At 46.4% G+C, this 22,742-nt stretch overlaps 7 protein-coding genes across 7 annotated transcripts; 3 read left to right on the top strand and 4 right to left on the bottom strand.

Moving 5' to 3' along the window:
• Positions 1–376: 376 nt before the first annotated feature.
• Positions 377–1,476, top strand: LOC6590024 (60S ribosomal protein L18a). The gene is made up of 2 exons (XM_002016167.2): positions 377–427; positions 859–1,476. The coding sequence occupies exons 1-2, from the start codon at positions 410–412 to the stop codon at positions 1,372–1,374; spliced, it is 534 nt and encodes a 177-aa protein (XP_002016203.1). The 5' UTR covers positions 377–409; the 3' UTR covers positions 1,375–1,476.
• On the bottom strand, positions 1,473–2,627 carry LOC6590023 (peptidyl-prolyl cis-trans isomerase E). Its single transcript, XM_002016166.2, has 4 exons — positions 2,416–2,627; positions 1,969–2,358; positions 1,731–1,903; positions 1,473–1,673 (listed from the first exon to the last, which is right to left on the bottom strand). Exons 1-4 carry the CDS (start codon positions 2,614–2,616, stop codon positions 1,529–1,531), a joined length of 909 nt encoding a protein of 302 aa, XP_002016202.1. The 5' UTR covers positions 2,617–2,627; the 3' UTR covers positions 1,473–1,528.
• A 460-nt stretch (positions 2,628–3,087) lies between these two features.
• Positions 3,088–3,758, bottom strand: LOC6591211 (serine palmitoyltransferase small subunit B). The gene is made up of 2 exons (XM_002016165.2): positions 3,585–3,758; positions 3,088–3,313 (listed from the first exon to the last, which is right to left on the bottom strand). Exons 1-2 carry the CDS (start codon positions 3,703–3,705, stop codon positions 3,132–3,134), a joined length of 303 nt encoding a protein of 100 aa, XP_002016201.1. The 5' UTR covers positions 3,706–3,758; the 3' UTR covers positions 3,088–3,131.
• Positions 3,759–3,806: 48 nt separating this feature from the next.
• On the bottom strand, positions 3,807–8,368 carry LOC6591210 (coiled-coil and C2 domain-containing protein 2A). The gene is made up of 6 exons (XM_002016164.2): positions 5,902–8,368; positions 5,547–5,830; positions 4,772–5,494; positions 4,472–4,716; positions 4,289–4,412; positions 3,807–4,203 (listed from the first exon to the last, which is right to left on the bottom strand). The coding sequence occupies exons 1-6, from the start codon at positions 8,366–8,368 to the stop codon at positions 3,997–3,999; spliced, it is 4,050 nt and encodes a 1,349-aa protein (XP_002016200.2). The 3' UTR covers positions 3,807–3,996.
• A 201-nt stretch (positions 8,369–8,569) lies between these two features.
• LOC6591209 (eukaryotic translation initiation factor 3 subunit B) lies at positions 8,570–11,278 on the bottom strand. Its single transcript, XM_002016163.2, has 4 exons — positions 11,126–11,278; positions 10,703–11,018; positions 9,090–10,642; positions 8,570–9,023 (listed from the first exon to the last, which is right to left on the bottom strand). The coding sequence occupies exons 1-4, from the start codon at positions 11,238–11,240 to the stop codon at positions 8,935–8,937; spliced, it is 2,073 nt and encodes a 690-aa protein (XP_002016199.1). The 5' UTR covers positions 11,241–11,278; the 3' UTR covers positions 8,570–8,934.
• Positions 11,279–12,002: 724 nt separating this feature from the next.
• Positions 12,003–19,138, top strand: LOC6591208 (sprouty-related, EVH1 domain-containing protein 2). Its single transcript, XM_002016162.2, is given in 6 exon segments — positions 12,003–12,445; positions 13,214–13,529; positions 16,410–16,587; positions 16,659–16,827; positions 17,564–17,719; positions 17,795–19,138. Coding segments are annotated over 5 exon segments (1,626 nt in total). The 5' UTR covers positions 12,003–12,445; positions 13,214–13,509; the 3' UTR covers positions 18,898–19,138.
• Positions 19,139–21,143: 2,005 nt separating this feature from the next.
• LOC6591206 (kelch-like protein 40b) lies at positions 21,144–22,531 on the top strand. Its single transcript, XM_002016160.2, has 3 exons — positions 21,144–21,240; positions 21,302–21,971; positions 22,044–22,531. The coding sequence occupies exons 1-3, from the start codon at positions 21,170–21,172 to the stop codon at positions 22,500–22,502; spliced, it is 1,200 nt and encodes a 399-aa protein (XP_002016196.2). The 5' UTR covers positions 21,144–21,169; the 3' UTR covers positions 22,503–22,531.
• The last annotated feature ends 211 nt before the right edge of the window (positions 22,532–22,742 follow it).

Genomic DNA, 22,742 nt, shown 5'->3' with positions numbered 1-22,742 from the left:
AGTCCCTTAAACTGCTTGTGGAAAATAATTTTTAGCAATATTTTTTTGCTTTTACAGCCATTGAAACACGCGCAGAAGCTAGCGATGGACATTGATTTGATAGCTCTGGGCCCTGGGGTGACTGTCCAAAATGCGACCCTAGAAAAAGTTCAGTGGTAAAATATCGATAGCTACTAATCATTCGAATGGTATATCAAATCTTTGTTGCAGCTTGATTTTAATATATAAGTGACAATATTAATACCAAGGTACAGCATAGTTTTCACGTTAATGCCTTTGATTGGGCGATTTTATGAATTGTTTATTTGCGAATAGATCTATCGATAGTCTTTGCCAGCCCTGACTTATGGTTCAGTGTGATTGCGATTTGACAAGCTCTTTCCGTTTCCTTTTCGCGTGAACGTCCAACATGAGAGCCAAGGGATTGGTTAGTATTAATGAAATAAACCCAAAAATTGAGAACATTTGCGGTAGAAATGTGTGCAACAGGAAGGCAAACTCACCGAGCATCTGACATGATCGTGGGAATGTGTGGAAATGGGCAATTTATTTGTAAAAACCCGACAAATAAATGGAGTGTCGTGGACATCGTTGGCAGAATGAATGTGTCTGCTACAAGCGCCATATAAAATAAACGACAATGCTGTCAAGAGATTCTTAAAGATGATGTGAAAAGCGCATCTCTATAGTGGCATCATATTTAATAAATTCATGGAAAATATGTTGTTTTTCCAAACCACAGAACATAACCTCCAAAGTGTGCGTGCCATGCGCGCGTGTGTGTGTGCGTGTGTTTCCCTGCCTGTCGCCGCATTTGTTTACAACGAACGAATTCATTAAAACGATTGCCTTTTTCAGCTGAAGGAATACGAGGTCGTGGGCCGCAAGCTGCCCAGCGAGAAGGAGCCCCAGACGCCTCTCTACAAGATGCGCATCTTCGCTCCCGACAACATTGTCGCCAAATCCCGCTTTTGGTACTTTTTGCGTCAGCTGAAGAAGTTCAAGAAGACCACCGGCGAAATTGTGTCCATCAAGCAGGTGTACGAGACCTCGCCCATTAAGATCAAGAACTTCGGCATCTGGCTGCGCTACGATTCCCGTTCGGGCACACACAACATGTACCGCGAGTACCGTGACCTGACTGTTGGCGGTGCCGTAACTCAGTGCTACCGCGACATGGGTGCCCGTCATCGTGCTCGTGCTCACTCCATCCAGATCATCAAGGTGGAGTCGATCGCTGCCGCCAAGACGCGCCGTGTGCACGTCAAGCAGTTCCACGATTCCAAGATCAAGTTCCCACTGGTACAGCGTGTCCATCACAAGGGCAACAGGAAGCTGTTCTCGTTCAGAAAGCCAAGGACTTACTTCCAGTAAAACGGAGGATATCCCCAGCCGAATGGAGCCCACTGCGTGTGCTCCTAAAATTGACTTAGTGGTTTTTTTCAATAAAATGAGAACGTTGAAGAGTAAAATACATTTATACAAAAAGAGTTTCTTTATTGAGCTGTTCGCGTTCCTTAATTCGACATCACTTCAATTCTCCGCAGGCATAGATGATGATCTTTTGCGTTGGAGTGCCTGTTTTCGAGCCACAGCGTTCCATTTTCCGAACTACATCGGCTCCGCTGATGACATGCCCAAACACCACATGCTTGTTGTCCAGCCAATCGGTTCTATTGGATACATTGATGATTAAATTCAATTCATTTCTTAGTCAGGCTTCAACTTACTTTGTGGTGCATATAAAAAACTGTGAGCCATTTGTGTTGGTGCCCGAATTGGCCATGGATAGGGTGCCGAAACTATTGTGTTTCAGATTGAAGTTTTCGTCGTTGAACTTTTTCCCATAGATGGACTTGCCGCCAGTCCCGTTGTTGTTTGTGAAGTCTCCTCCTTGGCACATCTAAAGTGAGTAAAATGGATGTGAACGACACGAAACAAAACATCTCTAAAAATCCAATCTCTTACAAATTCTGGAATCACGCGGTGGAAGGTGGAACCTTTGTAGCCAAAGCCCTGCTCATGAGTGCACAGCTGGCGGAAATTTTCCGCGGTCTTGGGCACCACGTCGGCTCTCAAAAGCATCACAACACGTCCAGCATCATTGCCTCCAATGCGAATGTCAAAGAATACTTGTGGATTGCGCTTCTCTGCCTTCTCAATGACTGCTGGGCCTGTGGATGGCGCCTCCACTGGTTCCTTCTCTGCTTCGCCTGCTTCTGCGGGTTCTAAGGTGGCGCCGGCGTGCTTCTGCAGCCAGTCGTCATCCGCCCAGACAGGCTTGAAGCTGTCCTCCTTTACACGCACCGGTTTGGCCAAATTGACGCGAATAGTTCGGCCGCAGAGCTCCGAATCGTTCTTTGGATATGGTTATTAGTCTTTTGTTTTGAGCATTAATTCGCTGGTGAAACCTACCATGTTGTCGATGGCCGAAGCCGCATCTTCCGCCTGTTCATATTCTATGAAGGCAAAGCCCCGGTGTCGCTGCGACTCGTAGTCCACTGGCATTTGTATGTCCGCAATGTCTCCGAAAGGAATAAAGGCATTGTTGAGTAGTCTCTCTGTCACCTCATCAGCCAGGCCTCCCACATAAACAGTGCGTTTGTCGTTTGACATCTTTACAAATTTTTTAAAAAAATCTTTAAAACCAAAACAAACTGGAGGTGGTTTTATCGTAGAGGTGTCAAACCATCGATGGCACTATCGATAGTATCGATGGTTTGAATCCTTCTCTTCAAAACTTTCGAGTGGCGCCACTATCGCCACATATCGTCTCATTTAAAAATCATTTAAATATACTGACGAATTCGAGTTATACTATACATATTTCTCGTTTTTGATATTCCGTGGAATATTACTAGCTGTATAGAACATTTAGCCATGCCCACATAATTTTATCCGATTAGTGAACATATTTTCTACTCGACTAGCTTGTTTTAAGTATTTAACTTATTTATTTATATCATATCATGTCTAGTATATACTATCTATTAATATTAACAACATTGGTTGGTTCACAATGGTTGGTTCTAGTATGTGTAGAAGGCTGCCTGCTATATCACCGAACCAGAAAAAACGTCATAGTCGTTACGTTTGAAATAATTTATTATTAAAGATAATCTATTCTAAGATTAGGTTAGAAATGGCTCACTTTCGTTGCCACACATGACATCGGCATTTATATTGCACGCATTGGTGGGGCTTAGTACGTCAGAGGCTGGCCACAGAAGCTTAACAAGCGTGAGACAATATCCCGGCACAAAGGCGTATGAGGCGTACAGGATGAGGGACAGACAGCTGCCAAGGAGTACGTCTGAAACAAAATGTGAAAAAAAAGTGGAAATTTTAAGAAATAATAGAACTATAGGCATAGACCATAGACAGCATGGGCAGAACAGGCGCACTCAGGTCGTATGTTTCGGTTCGTTCTGTGACTAAGAGTGACCGGTATAGATAAGATATCGATGAGTAAAGACTATTATTGTCTTTACAAAACATGGAAACAGTACGCCCAGTGTACAACTGATAATCGCTAATGTGTCTGGGGCTGTTGCGGGGTGGGATGGGATGGTATATGTACTTACGACAAAACACTTTCTCCCAGGGCTCACAGATGGCGATCTGTGTATTAAGCTCGTAGAGGACGTACAGCCATTTCACATAGCGCTTAAATTTTTCGTATTCCTCGGCCAGTTTCTGGAACATGCTTTGGTGCGTTGTTCTTCTGTGCGAAAGGTCTCGACGGTCCCAGAGTGCGCGGTGAACTAAACGCGGTACAAGCTACCGGCGCCGACCTCACCTCATTCATTGCTTATCATTATATTTGTATATATTTGTACATAGAATGTATACGCCTATGGGTTGTAAACCAAATTAAATGGTTTTCAGGTGAAATCGCTGATAAAAATCATTTCGTATGATTCCGCATGAATTTGTAAAATGTCATTGCTTATCGGGATCGAAGGGAACCCGCCCCCAGATGGGGGGTGCACCCATTCATTGTCCCCTCTGATTCACATCCAGTGGGACTACGGCTAGCAGGAACACCCACACAGATATCACATCGTTTGCGTACGCTTTAAGATGTACCGCCACGCAGAACTCCACCGTTGGACTGTTGTTGTAGTGGATGCAGGTGGTGCGGATGCGGTCAGATACGGCCGCCAGGTTGGTGTACGGAAAGTTTAGGGTGAAGCCGTGCAGCTGAGGACACAAATCAAGTTAATCTTTGATAATGATTGATGGGACGATGGGCGGGGATGGTAGGGAATGGCTGATATTTACGTACCATGTAGTTGGGAAACACGCGCTCCAGCTGCTCGCTGTAGGCGTTCTTCTCGTAGCGAGCCCGGGAGAAGGTGGCCAGACTTTCCATGTCGCTGAGTATCTGCTGTAGGTGCGGTAGAAAAGCCCTGCAGGAAGAATCACTTGAATGAGGTCTCGTCTGATCCGACACAATGGTTATACCCACCGATTAAAGTTGGTCTTCCGTGTGGTGCGCCAGGCACTGATCTTCTTCATGATCTTACGTTCAATGTTTTTCTGCAGCTGGCTCAGCTCAAAGCTCTTCTTGTAGGCATAGTCCAGCTCCTGGACACCCCCCTCGGGAGCGGATTGATTTGATGAGCGGTTGAAGAGCGGAAACCAGCAGGCGGCATCCTGCAGATTGAAGTGGGTCATGCTGACGCGTGTCTCTGTCTGTATGTTGAAGTACATCTGCAATAAGGCAATCATAGATTGGGGGCAGGTTTTAGGTAGTTCTTTGACTTACGTTCTGCTTCCCCACCACGCAGTAGACGCGCCTCAGCGGACAGTAGACATCCTGCAGCTGATAGTGCCTGCCGCTGGCAGGATCCACGAACACGAGCTCGGCCGTATCCGGCTGGCGAAAGAGCACATAACAGCACTCCCCATACGGACAGGAATGGCCCAAGACCAGCCAGCACTCGAGCCCCAGGCCCAGCATATAGTTGCAGAGCAGGACCCCCTGATCCTTGACAGAGCACCAAGTGCTGTCCAGCAGCGTCTGGTTGTCTAGCCAGACCCCACGAAAGCCCATGCAGGGATCATAGCTGCGCAGTTGGCACAACAATGACACAAAACGACAGGCACTCTCCAGGGCACTCTTGCTGGAGGCCAGCACTCCTGGCAATGGCACCTGCTCCAGCAGTCGCGTCACACAAACCCGCTTGCCCAAGGCCGTGCAGACCAGAGGCTCCACATAGCGCTGCGGCTGGGGCAGCAGCTGTTGCAGCTCCATGCGGCGCTCATTGAGGTATGCCTGCAGCTGCACCGTCTCGGCACACGCCAGGACATTCGTGGGTAGCGGCGGCAGGTCGCAGCGGTTCGGCTCGATGGTGAGATAGAACCAGATATGCACGGATTCCTTGAACTCGGGATACTGATCGGGGGGCATGTTCGTCACAGATTCAATTAGGGGTCGCCTGTAGCCGATCAGCACCTTCGGCATGGCCAGCTCAATGCATCCCTCAAACTGGAAAACTGATATTTGAATGGCACGAAGGATTGGGTATGGTATCGCTCACCTTCCCGCTGGTCAGGAGACTGCTGACTGGCACTCGGTACTCGCCCAGCCAATTGCATTGGACACGCTGGTACAGATCGGATGCCTCGTCGCTGAGCTGCCGCTCGATGACCTCGTCGAACAGGCTGATCTTTAGATCCTCGCGCATATCCTTCTGGCAGCCGGTGAGCTGCAGCTGCAGCTCTTCGTTCCAGGTGGGATTGCTGCCCTCGGCCGAGCGACTGCGGCTCAGTCGTTGGCCATAGCTCAAGGACACAAACGGACGCACATTGGAGTACATGAGAGCTGAAAGGGGGGACGGAAAAGGAAGCTCTTTAAATACTCAAAGAATCCATGGATGCCTAGCCAGGGCTTACTCTGCGTGACAAAGAGGCTGTTGCTCATGTCTGCCTCGGAGTTAGGATGATCCTCGATGTTCAGAAGGTGGCGGCTACGCACCGGGACCCCAGTGGCCCTCACCACATGGAGGGAAACCACAAAGTGCTGATACTGATCGTGCTCGGCCTGTGGCTGCCAAGCAGCTGGCTCGCGAATCATCGCGGTCGATTGTCCTTGAAAGAGCGAGCACAAGGCACGCCAGAGAGACGTCCATCCGGTGGCAAGAGAGAGATCAAAGCCATCGGCTAGAAACAGCAGGGGATGCGCCAACTGCTGGGCCTTGGCCCGACGGGCGCTCTGGCTACCGATGATCTCGTAGAGCAGCTTCAGGAACTTGTAGCCCCTATGCTTGTGCAGATCGATGGGATTCCAGTAGGTTCCGGGCTCCAGGAGCTGGCTCGAGTCGCCAGCGGTGGAAAGCGCATCTCCATCGTCGGATATTATCTCTCGTTCTAAGGCGGGGATAAAGCGAAGCTGCTTGGTGTGGACGTTTCGCTGCTGGTGCCGCGAGCGGAGCAGCTGGTATCGCTTGTTGCTGAACAGCGTGCGGATGGGACAGAACTGAAGCTCCTGCTCTGTAAACAACAGAGCTGGCAGCTTGTGTTTCTTGCGCTTGTGGCAGGGTCCTATGGGCGTGGCCGGCTCCGTGGTGGCAGCGACGGCAGCTACAGCCTTGGATCTTGGAGGGAACAGAGTCCGAAGCAGGGCATCGGGCAGTGGTTGTATGTCATCCAAATCACTGGCCCCCTGACGCACCTCTGTTGGGCCATAGTCGTAGTACAAGCAGACATCTCCGGCCATCTTGGGCGAAGATGGGAAGGCCAAGAAGCCGAGCTTTAGATGCACCGCCTTATCCTTTCGGCTGAGATCCAGCCTCGTACTCATCACGGCCAGGCGGCGTCCTTGCTGGGTCAGCGTAGACTTCTCATAGAGCCAAATGTTGAGGTTCTGCGGCATCGTTCGCTCCAGCAGCACACCGATGCTCTCGTTCATGTAGAGATGAAGATCATCCTCCAGGCGGTAGGTCCTGGTCTGGCCCACATAGAGCTCGTCCAGGTAGAGCTTCAGGAAGTAGCTGCGGTTGCGACGCTTGGACAGCTGCTCGCTAGCTGGCAGGAAGAGCTTCGCAGCTGCCTCGTCCGCATACAGACGCACAAAATCAACTAACGGTTCCTCGGGATCCTTAAAGGCACGATCGTAGTCGTTCTTGAGGCTGGCCATTAGCTTTTCGAAGTTCGGCTTGCGTGGCGGCTTCGATGGGGATGCGCCATCGACCATCGATTCGCCCCACTGACGCCGTCGGCAGTAGAAGAGCTCCAACTGCTCGCGATAGACCTCGGCGAGATCGTCCTCGAACTGTTGTTTCCAGTCCGAGTAGGCGGACTCCAGGTTGGGATGATGGCCTACATGCAGTTTCAGCTGAAAGCGGGTGCATTGGAAGTCCTGCTGGCTGCGGAGCGCCTTCAGTTTGGACCATACGCGCAGCAGGCGTAGGGAGAGATTGCGCTCGGCCGTGGATTCCAAATAGTAACGTTGTCGCAACTTTTGCGTGAGGCGCAGCTGACGCCGAATCTCGTCGGTCAGCTCGGGCCGTGCAGAGAGGACGAGCTTGGCACCCACTTGGCGGGCTATGTCCAGCTCCTCCTTCAGCTTCCGGCATACCTGTCGGTTACGATTTTCAGTATACTGATCAAAGAGATCTTCCAGCTGCTGCGCCGTTCGGTGCTCTGTCAGAAGCAGGGGATGCGCAGTAAAGCGGAGTTGCTTAAACGTCAGCGTGAGGCAGCGACGTGTAGGTATGCCCATGAACTGGTTGATTGGTGCTGGTGCAAGGAAAATGCCTTGGAACTCCTTATTGCAGACAGTGCGGTACAGGCGGCTGTCCGTCACAAATTGGGAACGACTGTCATCACACAGCTCCGATACTAGGTCGGAGCTTAATTTGCTGCCATCGCCTTTTGCCTGTTCCTGGAAGCGGTTCAGCATGCGTATTTGCGAGGGTCTCGGATTGCAGTCACTCAGATGCAGTTGAAAGTGCACGGCATTGGCGGGCCTATACAGCAGGCTGTCGTCATAATAGTGCACCTGTTTGTGGACCCCTGGCCAGACCAGCGGCGGCTCCTGGAGCTCAATATCTATGTATGTTTGGGCCGGGGAATCGGTTGTCTCTGTGGCCGCCTCGCCGTCAATGGAATTGTCCTCGGCCCCCTTCTCCTCCGGTGTTATTTCCTGGACAAGTATCTCCTTCTCTCCGACAGCCGCATCGTCTGCGCCGTGAAAGAACTGCAGGCTCCGTGCCTCCAATTCGAGTTCTTGGCTGCCGCAATCTTCGTACTTGGTTTCTCTCAGCAATGACTCGACCTCCTGCTCACATCTTCGATATGCCCGTGTGGTTTGCGTTTTTCGCTTCTTTTTGCCGCGCCTTGGTGGAGAAGGCGTCTCCATAATTGATAATTGATGTGTTTACAATTAATTCCTGAAAAATTTAAAGCTAAAGGATTGTTTTGACAATTGAATGGTTGCTAACGGCAACTGGTCATCGATTGAGTTATCGATAGAAAAGATAGAGATGAGACTCTGTTAATCGAGTTTCCAAAATTCTAAAGGATATTGTTGATTTAAAAAAAAAAAAATGCATGATCAAGGTTTTGTTTTCGTTTTCTTTTTGCTGTTTACATACAAATACATTGCAAATCTACTTTTGGGCATATTATGGTTGTGCTTGTTAACTGCTTAGTAAAATAATTTGAATAAGGTCTAAAGTTGTTCGCAAACGGGTTTCTTATTGGCTTGGGGACGTTACTTTTGAACTTAGAATAAACGTGAAAATGTATATTGTATGTATGGGCAAACGTGTTCCGCTTGGTTTGATTACAGGAGACGCGCTACTTGGCCAGATAATAAGGAGCCCTGGTATGGGCCAGGGCGTAGACGCGCCTCGGACACGCAAGTGTGAGACGACAGATTCACTTCGAAATGGGGCAAACGACGACAAGTGTTGTGGGGGTCGTCTACTCTAGAAGAGTGATTTCTTCCTTGACTAAAAATTCAACAACTTCCTCATCGACCTCTTCAGTTTCCAAGTTATCTGTGTCCACATCTGAAAAAAGAAAAGTATTTTATTAAAGAAAACGAAAAGGAGATGCAAACTTTGTCCAAAACTTACGTCCTCGCAGCATGACGCGACGACTCTTCTGTTCCTTCCATTCGCCAATGCGCTTGTTGCGATACTCCATGAAGGTCTCGCGCAGTTGGGAACGCTTCTCGAGCAGCTCCTTGGAGGCGCGGGTGAGTCGCAGGCGATCCTTCTGCTCGAAGGCGGGATAGTACTTCTTCAAGTTCTTCTTGATATCCTTCTGCTTGTCCTCGCTGAGGAGGGTCGGAGGCCTGGGACGCCAAAGGAACTGCACAAAGTTCTTCAGAATGGTGCGCTTGATGATGCGCCCCTGGAACGTGTACATGTTGAAGCCGGTATCCTCCTTGACCTTCCAGGAAGAGACGCCAGTGACCACATACCGGCCAGTGGGATCCCACTCAACCTCGGAGGCACGGAAATGATCAGGCGACGCACTGATGATGTAGTCATTGGTCGAATCGACAAACTCAAAGGTGCCCATGGTCAGATTGGCCATCACTATGAACTGTCCTCGTGGCGACCAGAACAGATGCGTGCACGATTTCTTCTCCAGCCGCTTGACCAGGCTCGGCTTCACGCCCTTGTTAACCTCGTAGAAGCTCACATTGGCGGAGTTGGGCTCGCCGTGGATAATAGAGAACTTGTTGCCGATGGGCTCCCAGGCAAAGGCCAGGATGAGCTCGCGAATCTCCACCGAATCGACTGGGACCTCCTTCTCCCGCATGTGGAAGATCTCAAAGTTGTAGAACATACCCAGGAACTTGACGTCCAGCTCCTTCTTGTCCTTCTTCAACTTGGAATAGCGATCTACTTTGACGCACAGATAGTCGCCGGACTTCTGCCAGTGGAGCTTGCAATCAGCCACATGGAATAGGTTCTTGTTGCGAGTCTCCCGCTTCTTGGGAATCTCCATTAAGGTGACGCGGGCAGGTATTTGATTCTGCTCCTCCACCCAGTAGGCAATCACATTGTCCGTGGGCGACCAGGAGAATCCTCGGATGCCAGGAATCTTGATGGATTTCAGATCCAGCAGATAGAAGGAGGGTGTTTCATAGATGTGGATCGAGTTGTCGCCCATCCTGGCCACATACTTGTCGTCGTGCGACCAACGGAACATAGACAGGACCGACATGCCGTCGGCCACAAACGAGCGCTTCTCAGCGCCAGTGCGTATGTCCCAAATGATAATCTTCTGACCTGTCGGAGTGGGGCCGTAGGTTACCAAATAGTTTTCGCAGGGCGAGAACTCCACAAACTGTGTTCCAGTGTGGGGGAACTTCTGGATCTTCTGGAAACTGCTGCCACCCCAAATGGCCACGCCGGGCTTGTGGAACGTCACCACATACGTGCCCAGGGGCGACCACTTGACAAAAGTGTCCGTGAACCGTTCGCGGGTCTCCAGCTCGTTGGGCTCGGGCAGAACATTCTGCCAGAAGCCAACCTGAACGCAGTTCTGGGAAGTTTCCGCTGCCACACAGTATTGGTCATACGCATCGGGGTCATTGATGAAGTTGTACAGATCGTTTTGCACCTTGAAGGACTGCACAGTTGGTGGTTCCCATTTCTCCGGGATGTTCTCGTACCTCGAAACGAAAAAAAACCACTTAATTTGTGGGCCATTGAGTAAGAAAATATGTTCTTACTTCTGGAAATCCGTAAACAAATTCACAGCAAACGTATGGTTCTTATCCAGCCGATGGTTGTTCAGCTTCTTGACGGCTTCCTCCGCCTGGCCGGCGTGCTTGTACTCCATGAACGCATAGCCCTTCGTCTTGCCCTCCTCGTCGACAGGATAAACAACATTCACGATATCGCCGCAGTGCGAGAAGAGCTTGTTGATGACCGATTTCAATTTTTCCAAACGCACCGGCTCCACCTTAGGGATATTGTCCACCACGACAACGCTCTCGACACCGTCGGCCTCAGAAGGCCGCTGCGCCAGCATGTCACCGAGCAGATCTGCAATACATTATATGAATTATTTATATTTTCGCACATTCATCACATTGAGGTTAGTTTTCCGCGTGTGCTGCGCTGGCAGGCCCGGAGCCGGAACTTGTAATTACCATCATCGCTAATATTGTCCACGAAATTGGGCGGATCTTCGAAATTGGGTTCCTCGTTGTAGTCACTGTCGTTCGCATCGCCACCGGAATGGTCTTCACTCTTCTTTTTAGCCATTTTCAACGTCCTATTTGCAAATTTTCCGTCATCAAACACAAACGCACGAAGTGAAAAGAGCCTAGGGATGGGGTTTTAAATACATTTCGATGTACAATCGATATATGTTACTGCTGATATTTTGTTGAGCAGCGAATCTATTGGATATGGATATATTTGTGGAATATATTATCAACAGAACTACTTTTCTCGATTCAGGGAAAGTCGAGCATTTTTTTCGCTTCTGTTGTTTAAGTTGTTTGCGAGATTTTTCGTATCGATGTACAGGATCGATATATATATATTTTTTTTTAATATATTGCATGCAACAAAAATACCACAAAAAATGAATATTGTCAATGTGACCGTATTGATTCAATTTGGCTTTTGAATTCAAAGCAACAGTCGGATGTCGGTTTTAATATTGATACTTTAAAAATAATGCCATGTTACCGCCAAACATTTTCCAATTATCGCATAAAACTACCGATATTTTGTTCAAGTTAACCCTGTGCATCGAGAAAGTAGAATAAAATGTCACGGGGATATCTACACCTGATCTAACGACATGAAACAACAGAAAAATAGAGTCCTGACCTCAAAATCGTTTCCGGTGATAGCATAATTAATTATAATAATTAATATTTTTCCAGTCAAAGGAAATATCACCCACAAACATTTTATATATCGATATATTGATGTACATCAATGTATATTTATCATCTCTAATCTTAACCCTTCGAATCGGCGCTATCGCGCGTCGCGGCGCAATAAAACTTGGAAAATTTGTGTAAATTGTGTTACAACGCCCATAAAACAAAATAACTATCAATAAGTCGCGTGAGCAGCATCAGCAAATGCCACTGGACGGGCCGTAGGAGTGGCGGGGCAGAACATGATTGTTTGGAAATTTCGTTTTTGTTGCTTTTTGTTCTATGATTGTGTCTGCCTTGGTGTGTGAGTGTGGGTGCGTGCGAGTAGTCAAACAAAAGTATTAAGCAAAAGTTACATATTTTGCAAAACGTTAATTTCGCCTCGTTTCGAAAGGCAAATCGCCCCCGCTCTTGCACCAGAGCTCGGTCAAGTTGCAACCTACGCAAAATGAAAATCAGAAACAAAAAGAAAAACAGTACAAGAAAAGGCGATGCTGCAGCAAACAATTAAATTAACCATTGATGGAAAATCTGTAAAAATATGTAGCTATAGTGCAATATTTTTGCATGAATGTATGTATATGTGTATGTAAATGTGAAATATGTAAAGGCAGCAACAGCAAGCATCATCAGCACCAGCAGCATAGGCGAAAATCTTTATATACACACATGGAGAAATCGCCCAAAAACTTTCTGCGCAAGCCAGCCCTGAGTGGGCAGGCAAGAGCGAGAGAGAGAGATATGGTGATGGAGGCATAGGCAGCGGTAGAGGCGGATGGATACAGAGCAGACCGAGTGTGTGGGAGAGCGAGCTGTGCTCCAGTCAAAGAGAGAAAGGGAGAGAGAGAGAGAGAGAGCCCCAGCCTTGATGGAAATGTATGAATGAATTTTCACTTTTGCCAATTTTATGTTAATTATAGTCAGCGCTCAGGGAAGGTAGCACAAGCACATAGCATGCCAGACAATAATGATCAGAAAAGTGTTGGACTAGTTTTCTGCGAGGTTTTTCCTTCATCTTCAGCTGCTCGTCTCTCAAATTCCTTCCACACAGACTCCAGAGACCAGCTTTTGTTGGTCGCTCTCCTCTCAATTTTCGATGCCTCCAATGCCTGTTACATCTTTTGTTGCTTGGAAATATCCCCTCTCCGTGCGTGCTTTTGTGTGTGCGTGTGTGTGTGAAGTTTTCCAATGTGCCTGTCTACACGCCCACATAAGTGGCCCTGCTTGTGTATTTGGGAAAGTAGAAGTGATTCCGCAGTTGGCGCTGTTGGCTGGTGCTTTCTCGCTGCCCTCGTCGAAGCCTAATAAATATCAGTTTATTAATTTGTAATGTTCTTTCAGTGTATAAACCTCAACTAAACAGTTCTAACAAGAAGTGTGCCAAAATCTAAACGAAAAAAGTTAAAGAAAAATAGAACAACTGATTGCAAAAACCCCAATAGGAGACGAAGTGCTCCCCGTTTTTCCCCATCCCGTTTGCCGTGGCTGCTGTTGTTTTTGGTTTTCTTTTATTTTTGGAAGTTTGTGCAGCAGCAGCTCTGAATGTCTTTATGCTTTAATCATGGTGTATTTTGCCACCAACAACAACAACACCAACACAATACGCTGCTATATTAAAATCTTTCTGATTACGAACCATGACAGAAGGACATGAAAGGTAAGTGTTCCCATATACCATACATACCCATACATATTTTACAGTTCCATAGCATCATCTGCCCTGCCCCCTCATCCCCCCCACCTCAAGAGATGGCCATTCACAGTTAAGTCGAGATTCCAGTGCTGCCAGACTGTTGGCAGGCGCAGGCTTGAGCCGAGCCTGATGCGTCGTCTCCAATTGTATCCAATTAATTGCTGCAATTGAACGAAATTCGTAATGGAAACGCTTCTTAGTTGCAGTTTTCCCTCAATGAACAAGACACGGCACGGCATCCACATGAATGGACTGTGTGGTGTGTGTGTGTGATTCATTGTCTGCCTGGGCTGCTTGCTGTTTGGTGCTTTCTGGTCCGCCGGACAAGTCTCCACATAGTCTGTCTGTCGCCACATTTAATGAATGAAATGGAACGCCCCCGGACTACTGGCAATGGCATGTGCGGTGGTTTCCCTGTCGTATTATTGTCTTTTGCTTGCCACAGTTTAAAGTATTGTCGGCGATATCCACAGATGATGTCATTGTGTCTGCTTATTATTGCTCTTTTATTGTGTTTCTTAAGTACACATTTTCGTTGCGGGAAAGAAGCCTGCGCAACAAAAACTATACGATACATCACACCCAAGGCTCCAGCTAGTTTCATTCATATCTTTCTTGCCTTCTATTCCCGTTGCTACAGTATACTGAATTAATTTGCAACATTGCCTCTCCACACATGCATACATACATATGTAGATGTTTTTTGCTGTTTCTAGTAGTATTTTCCATCGGGCACCCTGTATGGGTATTACATTTCAAACGGAAACAGTATGCGAATTTACAAGTATTTTTTGCATTGGATATGGACTGCCATTTGAATAATGTAACGACAACGGTATCGGTGTCGGAGGAGCAGCACAGAGCACCTATGACCGACGACAACCTCGCGACAACAACACCATGCAAATTGATGCTGACGCAGTTGTTGTTGTCTGTCGAACAACTATTTAGCTGTAAACTGTATTCTGTATTCTGTATTGTGTATTGGTGTATTGGAAGGTTCTATTATTGTCGTCGAGCTATGAGACTGAGACTGACTGAGTGGGTGGTCAAAGCACACAAACATACTGGCCAACTGCCCCCCTTCCCCGCAACTCGAATACATGCACACACGCACACTTGCGTCGTTGTTCATTCATCTTTAGCTGCTCCTGCTGCAGCCCTGTACCTGTGTGTGTGTGTGCGCCGTTGTGTGGGTGTCGACGCAGTAAACGCAGTTGGCAACACTGTTCGGGACAAGCTTTTTTGCTTGGAAATGAACTAAAATAGATGTTTATTAATGCATATTTGGAATAGACTATGAAAATGGTGAATAGAATTGCATCTTGTCCAATTTATTTCGACTAGAACATTTGTGGGCGACAACCCCCGCAGCCTAAATGCGCACTCACACACGCATGCAACTGGAGCTGCCCCCACATTCTGTGTCTATCTCGCTTGCTCTATTTCCTACGCATGCGCCAACTAGAGGGGAGAGCTTCCAAATATTGATGGACTTGTAGTTTCAGCTTGAGGCAGGCTCTTCTACATGGGTGTGCGTATGTGTGTACATGTCTGCCTGCATACGTACATATCTATGTATTTGATGGGCTTGGGTGGGGGGAGTTTTAACTGTTTTTTCGCTACACCCTAGGTGGCAACTCCTATTATGTATATTTCAGGGCTTTCTTTCGTTTGAAGAATTCGTTTCTGTGCTGCTATGCAACACTGGCTGCAGCCCAATTCATTCACACTCTCGGGCATCCTTGGGTCTGCTGACGTCGTTGCCCGCCTCCGCATTACCATGGGAGTGCAGTCTGAATGAAAGCTACTGCACTGCCAGCCAGTCCTTGACATGTCCCTGGGTGCCGTGACGTCCACTCTATTCCGGGGACTCTATTCAATTCATTCTGTAGAACTAACGAAACTAGGACAAGTATGTGTATGCATGGCGACACATCAACGCGCGCACAGACACGAATACGAACACACACACAAACACTCAGGAGCTGAAACTTCGTTGAAGCTTTTTTCATTGAGTAACTCCAGAAGTAGAACTCCATTCGATTCAACAACAAAATGGATTCAAACTTGTGCGCAGGTCGCTGGACGGGGTTTTGTCGGTCCCTTCCGTTGGAGTCATTCATAAGACTCGAATTGGAGTTGGTGCTGGTGCTGCGAATGAATGCTGAGAATGAATCTCAATTCCAAACCGGAAGCTGTAACATGTATGCATGCATGCATGCCTGGACCGTAACCATAACCAGAACCAGTACGCCCCAACCCACTATCGAATATTGTTTTGCACTTTAGCTACCCTTAATTTACACTCTTTTGCATCTCGCCGTTGCTTTCTCTTCTCAGCTCTGCTCTGCTCTGTGCAGTTTATTTTTGAACCGAAGGACTTGCAGTTATTTTTAGTTTCAGTGGGCTCTAGTTGGTCTCTTTTTTTCGGTGCTCATGAGTTTGCTCTTGCCCTTGCCCTTGCCCTTTCCCTTGTCCTTGTCCATGCCCATGTCCGTGGATGAATCAGTCCTGCAAGCAGGTGCGCCGTCTCGCTTTGGCTTCCTTTGCTGGCCGAAAAATTCAATTAGCCGAATTAGTGACACTTTTAGGTCATCATCCATACAGTCAGGGATATATGCAGATATAGAGGCAGCCTTGAGGGTCTGCTGGACAACATTCGTTGCCAGACATTGGTGGCTACCACAATGGCTACGGTTTCGTACACCAAATTGAGCTTGAAGCGCAGGTCCAGCAGGTAGAATATCTAGAATTATGGGATCTTTCCATTTGAATGTTTTAATGATTGGATTTAAATGAAACTAACAATATTCTTGGTTTTCTTCTTGTATCTTCTTGCAGCGAATTCTTAGTTACAGTACGCGCACAGGTAATGACCAGAGACGAGAGTACCGAGGGCTGGCTACCGCTGGCCGGGGGTGGTCTGGCCAATGTGTCCATACGGAAACGGGCTAGACTATCCCCACTGGCATCGGGTCATGACTACATCATCTATGGGCAGAGGATCTCCGATCAAAGTGTGAGTACACTCGAGCACACTGAAATAATCGAAGGATCTCTAAATTGAAATCATTTTCCTCTTCACTGCAGGTCATCTTGAGCTGTATCATCAATCGTGATCTAAAGTATTACAAAGTAATGCCAACATTTCATCATTGGCGCGCCGGCAAGCAGCGCAACGGCCTTACATTTCAAACGGCCGCCGATGCGCGAGCCTTTGATAAGGGTGTGCTGCGCGCCTATAATGAACTAATTGATGGTAAAATCCAGTCCCTCGAAACTGAGCCGGACACACTTGTAGTTGCATGCCTCAACCGACACACGCCATGCCACGCTCCCGCCTCTCTGCTTTCTATCACGCTATCTTCTGCTCTCTGAAATCCTAATTCAAACTTAAGCTTTGCCTGCGATTCCTATGCCTTTTCCCCTCTTTACCTCTGCTTTCGAATTTGCTTTCGTTTACTAATATATAACGTTTTTTCGTATGTCTTATGCTCTATTTTTTGCCAAACAAACAAACCAAAATTTGTAAAACAAATTTTGTACACAAATCATTGGAATTTTATCGATTTGTTTCAAAAACCAAAACAAATCGACAATCTAATCATTTAAATGTCTCATTCAAACGAATTGGTAAGTGTTTAATGAGGCTATACTCGAAATTATTTTAAATATTTGCTTCAATCACGGATATACATATGTAGATAAATAGGTCCCCACTCTTGGGGACCTGTCTGTCAATTTGCTAGCTTCTTAATTTCCAGATCTCTCTATGCTCTATGCTCTATGCTCTCTCTCTATCTCAACTATTATCTTCTTCTACATATAAACTGAACTTTTCACCTAAAAATGCTTCAACTAATCGTTGCTTTATGCCAATATACTCGTACTCGTACCTCTTGCGCTTACATGTATATCTATAAGATACATATGTGCTTGTGGGTGTTTTTGGATTTGGATTTTTTGCATCTGCTAAAGTTTTTTGTTTCGTTTAGGACTGGCCAAATCGAATCCCACTATTATATGCCCACCATTGACCAAATATGATTCGGTTGGTGAAGATGATGTATTCATGACCCTGGACTTACCTGTGGAGAGCGAGAGTTTACAAAAGATACATTCAAGCCCCGAGGGCAGCGAGAAAAGTCACAGTACGTACTTCCCCGTCAATATTCCGCTGACGCGGTCTGCCATTTCGAGGCGAGTGCTAAACCTTCCATTCGCAGAGAGCAAGGACAGCTACAGCAACAATTCCGATTCGGAGAAGCTGCCAGCGGCACCAATCCACTACATATCCACGGACAAGACATCAACCACAACCACGACCCAGGATGGACCACCGTCGTCTGCTGCACCGGCACCGGGCGCCGCCCAGATTGCGGCCAGCGAGAATTACTCGTATGTGACGCTGACAGCGGTCCACCACGACTACAACTATCCAGTGGTGGACCAGCCAGTGGGGGCACAGGTGCTCAATGCACGCCGCGAGTCGATCAGTGCACTGAAAAAGCGCAACGCGTTGGAGGCGGCCCAGGCAATGGCGGCAGCCCAAACTGTAGGCACAGGCGGGGGCGGGAAGTCGCTGCAGAAGCAAAACGTATCGGAAATACTCAAGAAGGAGACGCGCTTGCGGTGTCGCTACTGTCACGAGCTGTACAGCGAAGAGTTCAATCGGCGCGGGGCCTGCGAATATGCCCCGGACACCTTTCGCGCCGGCTACGAGTGCATCTCGGGCATGGGCTGTGCCAGGTGCATGATCTATCACTGCATGAGCGATGCCGAGGGCGAGACGGCCCAGCATCCGTGCGAATGCAACGCCACCGAGGCCGGTTGCACCAAGCGCTGGCTGGGCCTGGCGGTGCTCTCTCTGTTCGTGCCCTGCCTCTGGTGTTATCCGCCGCTGCGAGCCTGCCACTGGATGGGCATCCAGTGCGGTCTCTGCGGCGCCCAGCACAAACCGCATGTCTGACACTTGGAGGCCAGATTGCAGGGACAGTATGATGACGACCCCAGGCCCAGAAGTGAACTCCAGCACAAAAACCAGCAGCCGAACCACGCAAACCAAAGCAAAAACCAGCTAAACAACCAGCAGCACCACCACCGCTGTCAGACAGACGAGCAGACCAGAGACACCAAAAGTCAGACGCTGTGGCGCCCCAGGCCGCGCCAGTCCCAGCCCCAGGCGCACCCTCAATCGCAGCGCCACTTTTACAACTGGGAACTGTCGCACAGCCTGGGTGCCCCACAGCAGGAGCAGCAGCCGGCGTACCTGATGCAGCCGCGTACCAGCAAGGCGGCCCAAAACGACTACGGCCGCCTGCTGTTCTAAATGAGAAGTATCGCTTTTTGTGCGATTTTGGGAGTTGCGAATCTGGCGAATCCCTGTATACACTGTACTCCATTTGATTTGCCATAATTTATTGTACATACAATAGCAAGCGAATTGACGCATGTATTTTATATATTATATATATTTTGTAATTGTAATTGTAATTGTAATTTATTATTAGTGCGCTCTCGCTTAATTATACTTTTGTAAAAACGGGCTATTCTTTTTAATTTACTTTAATCGTAATTGTATCATTTATATCGTATACCGTATACCGTATCCGTATCGAATCGTGTTTTTTTCTACCATACAATACCTTAAGTTTTTTTCATTTTAGTTTTAGTTGATTAGGGATTACAGGAACTCACATTTGTGCACAATTCGAGAACTTGGAGAACAGTATTAACGCCGAGGCAGCGGCAAAAACAAGGACTTACAAATATTTTGATTGGTGAATGAGACTTTCACAATGTCCATCGCTCAAATCGCACGATAAGCATGAAAAATTCAACCTGATGCGTCTTACACGACACGACACATTAACATAACCCTTTCTTAAACCCTTTCCACCATCTAAGCGGGAGTTACAAATTGTTTTTGACTCTGTGAAAAGACCCAACGCTCAATGCTCAACCCTCGTGTCCCCTGGCTGCTCGACTAAATGTTCACTTAAACAAGCCTTAGGTTTTATAAAAAGCATTAACCCAATTGTTTGCCTTCGAAAAAGAATGATTTTGACTCTTTCTAGGGCTCATGAAGATTCAAAATATTTCTTTTGCCAAAAAACAAAAAATATCATTTCCAACAAAAGTTTATGTTGAAAACAAAAACAAAAAACAGAATAAAACAAACCAAAATCAATGAAAAATGAGTATGGGAACACGAGAACCGCAGCATTGAACTATGTGAAATCTTTTGAAATCTAATATTAATAGTTGTAGAACGAAAAACAATTTGTAATTTTGAAGGAAACGCTGAGCGCTTTTGTGCCGTTTATAAAATGGCCAAAAGCAAAGGCATTTTGTGGAAAGGCTGGACGAACGGACGCACACTAACATAACAACATAAACGATAAACAATTGTAAGTGTTTTCAACAACAAAAACAACAAGAATTGAGGAAACTCTTTATGCAGCTATATATGTAAATGTATAATATGATAAGAAGAAAACTTAATTTATTTCTTACTATATAAATATTGTTGTACTAAGTCAGTGACGAAAAACAAAAGAGAACTTCATACAAAAAACTATTTGAATGGAAAAAGAAAACAAAACAAAAAACGCATATTTATTCAAAAAAAATAAGCAAAGGTTGTGCAAAAAATCACATTAAAGAAAAGCAACAGAATATTATATTAAAACAAAAACAAACAAATTAATCTATAAATGGAAAATTGTAAGTATGTATGTATGTATCCATGTATGTACACATTTAAAACGTTTACGAAACCTATGTGTGAAAACTTTCAAAAATTTAAAATATTTACGCAACTTGACGAAACGAAAGGAGAACTAAAAAACTAATAACTTAAAGGAAATATACAAAACACAGAACAAGAAGTACAAACTGTTGAATATATATACTTTACGATTACCTTACCTTGTGTACATATACTGTAATTTACTTCCAAAATTGGTAACCTCTGAATGTTATTGCTGGCCACCAATACTCTCCAAAACTCTTTCAATACTTACACAAATCTGTATGTAGCTCAACCGAAACGAACTGATCGACAGATCGATCATAGCAGGTGTCAACTGTTGCAAACACACACACAATTTATTCAATCATTATCTCATATCGAGATTGAATGCCCTTTGCCAACTTCTCTGTATTTGAAGTTGAATTAAACAGATGCCATGCCGCCCCCACTACCACCACAACCACAACCACCACCACCACGCTATTTCAGAATTCATCGACGACGTTTGCCCAATTATCCGCATATACATGCATACTCATATTTTAAACAAGAACGAATCTATGAAGGGATGGTATGGCGAAAAGAACGGGATATGTAAAGGCAAAGAGAAAGTCAAAGTAAAATAAACGATATATTTATTCATGTAAATGTATTTGAAAATGTGAACAAACCAAGAAAAATACCAACAAATAAAACACAATTTAATAAACAATGTAAAATAAACGTTGGTGTTTGTTATCTGGTGAGTTTGGGGGATCATAGGGCTTTGCCTGTTCATTCAATATATCCAAACAGATCTAACACCATTATACTCATAATTCCAGAAAAAGGAGAACAAACCATAGGAATGGACGAACTAATGCGGCTGTCGGCACAGTCCGCGAAGAGCCGGTCCACCTTCACCAGGAACTTTACCAAGTGGGTTATCTTTCTCTTCCACATCATATCCTTAAAAGCTATTAACCGGAGCCTCCGCCAGTCCTAGGTTGAACGGAGATGCATTCAGCAACGAGGATACACCGAGTTCCGCAGAGTGCAAGAATCGGTCGCTCATCGAGTTTGGCTACAATTTCGAGGATGTGCAGGGCTGGTCGAAGATGAAACAGTGGCCCAAGGATAAATTGGCCACCATTCTGCAGTACACGGTGGAGTTGCACCTGAAGACAACCATCGTTATTAAAATCAGGAACTCGTACTTCAACTGTCACTTGCCGGTGCTGCAGGTGTACTCGCAGTTCTTCATGGAGCTGGAAGAGATACCGATGATGGTGACGCTGCCTGAGGATCTGGTAACGCCGAAGGCTTTTATGATGATTTACAAGTGGATGCTCACCGCTGAGCCCTATTTGGATCGCACGCACATTGTCGAATTGTTCATCGCGGCGTCTTACCTGCGGATCAAACATCTTGTAGCCCATTGCTGGATTTGTTTTGACGATGTTCAATGTTTCAATGAGGTCACGGCGTGCATTCTGTATGTAGAGACGCAGTACCACCCGTCCCTGGATATTGTCCGCAATGTGATGCTCACGCGTATACAAAAGTTTGTCCTTATCTTTGCGGCCACAAGGGATTTTTTGGAACTACCACACAATCACTTGATTTACTTGCTCAGCTCGAGCAGCATCGCTTTGAATACGGAATGTGAGGTTAGCCTGGAAATCTGAACACTTTTACAAGTATATATCTAAGAAATATATATTTCCTTGTTCGTACTGCAGGTGCTCTATATGGTGGTGCGTTGGATGAGTCACGACTGGAGCACTCGGCGTGCGTACGCCCTGAAGATTGTGGAATGCATTCGATTCAATTGTATGCCACTCTGGTATATGCTTTTCGTGCGCCGCGAAGAAACCCATGAGCTGCTGTTGCAGTTTTTGAACCTCAACGAAGTCAACGGGAAGATGACTGAGGCCATCACCAACATCACATCCTCCATGTACGACGACCAGATCTTTGGGACCAATTCGACTCATAAGGACACTCCGCATGAGCGCAATTGGATTCACGACCAATCCTGTGATTATCATCATCTGATTGGATGTCCCAATAGCCGTGAGATCCGATACGAGCACTTTCAGGCCTACATGTGGAAGCTGCAGCAAAAGCCGGTTGATCATTGGACCACTTTTAAGTCTGTTGAATTTAATACTGTCGGACCTTGTCACTGCATGAGGTAGATTTTTTAGTGTTTCTAAATGGTTTGAAATAAAACGGTATTTACAGTACTAAAATGCTTACAGTGCTGCCAGACTCACTAAAACAACAGCTGTTTCGTTATTGAATCGATACTTTGCATCTATTTTTTCAATGGTTTTTTGTTTTAACATTATTTTAGACACAATCAACAAAAGGAAGTACCCAAACTTAGCCAGTCGACTAGAAAATTGATTCATTAATCGAATAAAAATATGTGTTCA

The sequence above is a fragment of the Drosophila persimilis genome, unplaced genomic scaffold, assembly GCF_003286085.1.
Source record: "Drosophila persimilis strain 14011-0111.01,24,50 unplaced genomic scaffold, DperRS2 tig00000002-arrow-pilon, whole genome shotgun sequence".
In the NCBI taxonomy this organism is placed as follows: Eukaryota; Metazoa; Arthropoda; class Insecta; order Diptera; family Drosophilidae; genus Drosophila; species Drosophila persimilis.
This window is presented reverse-complemented; position numbering and strand designations above follow the sequence as displayed.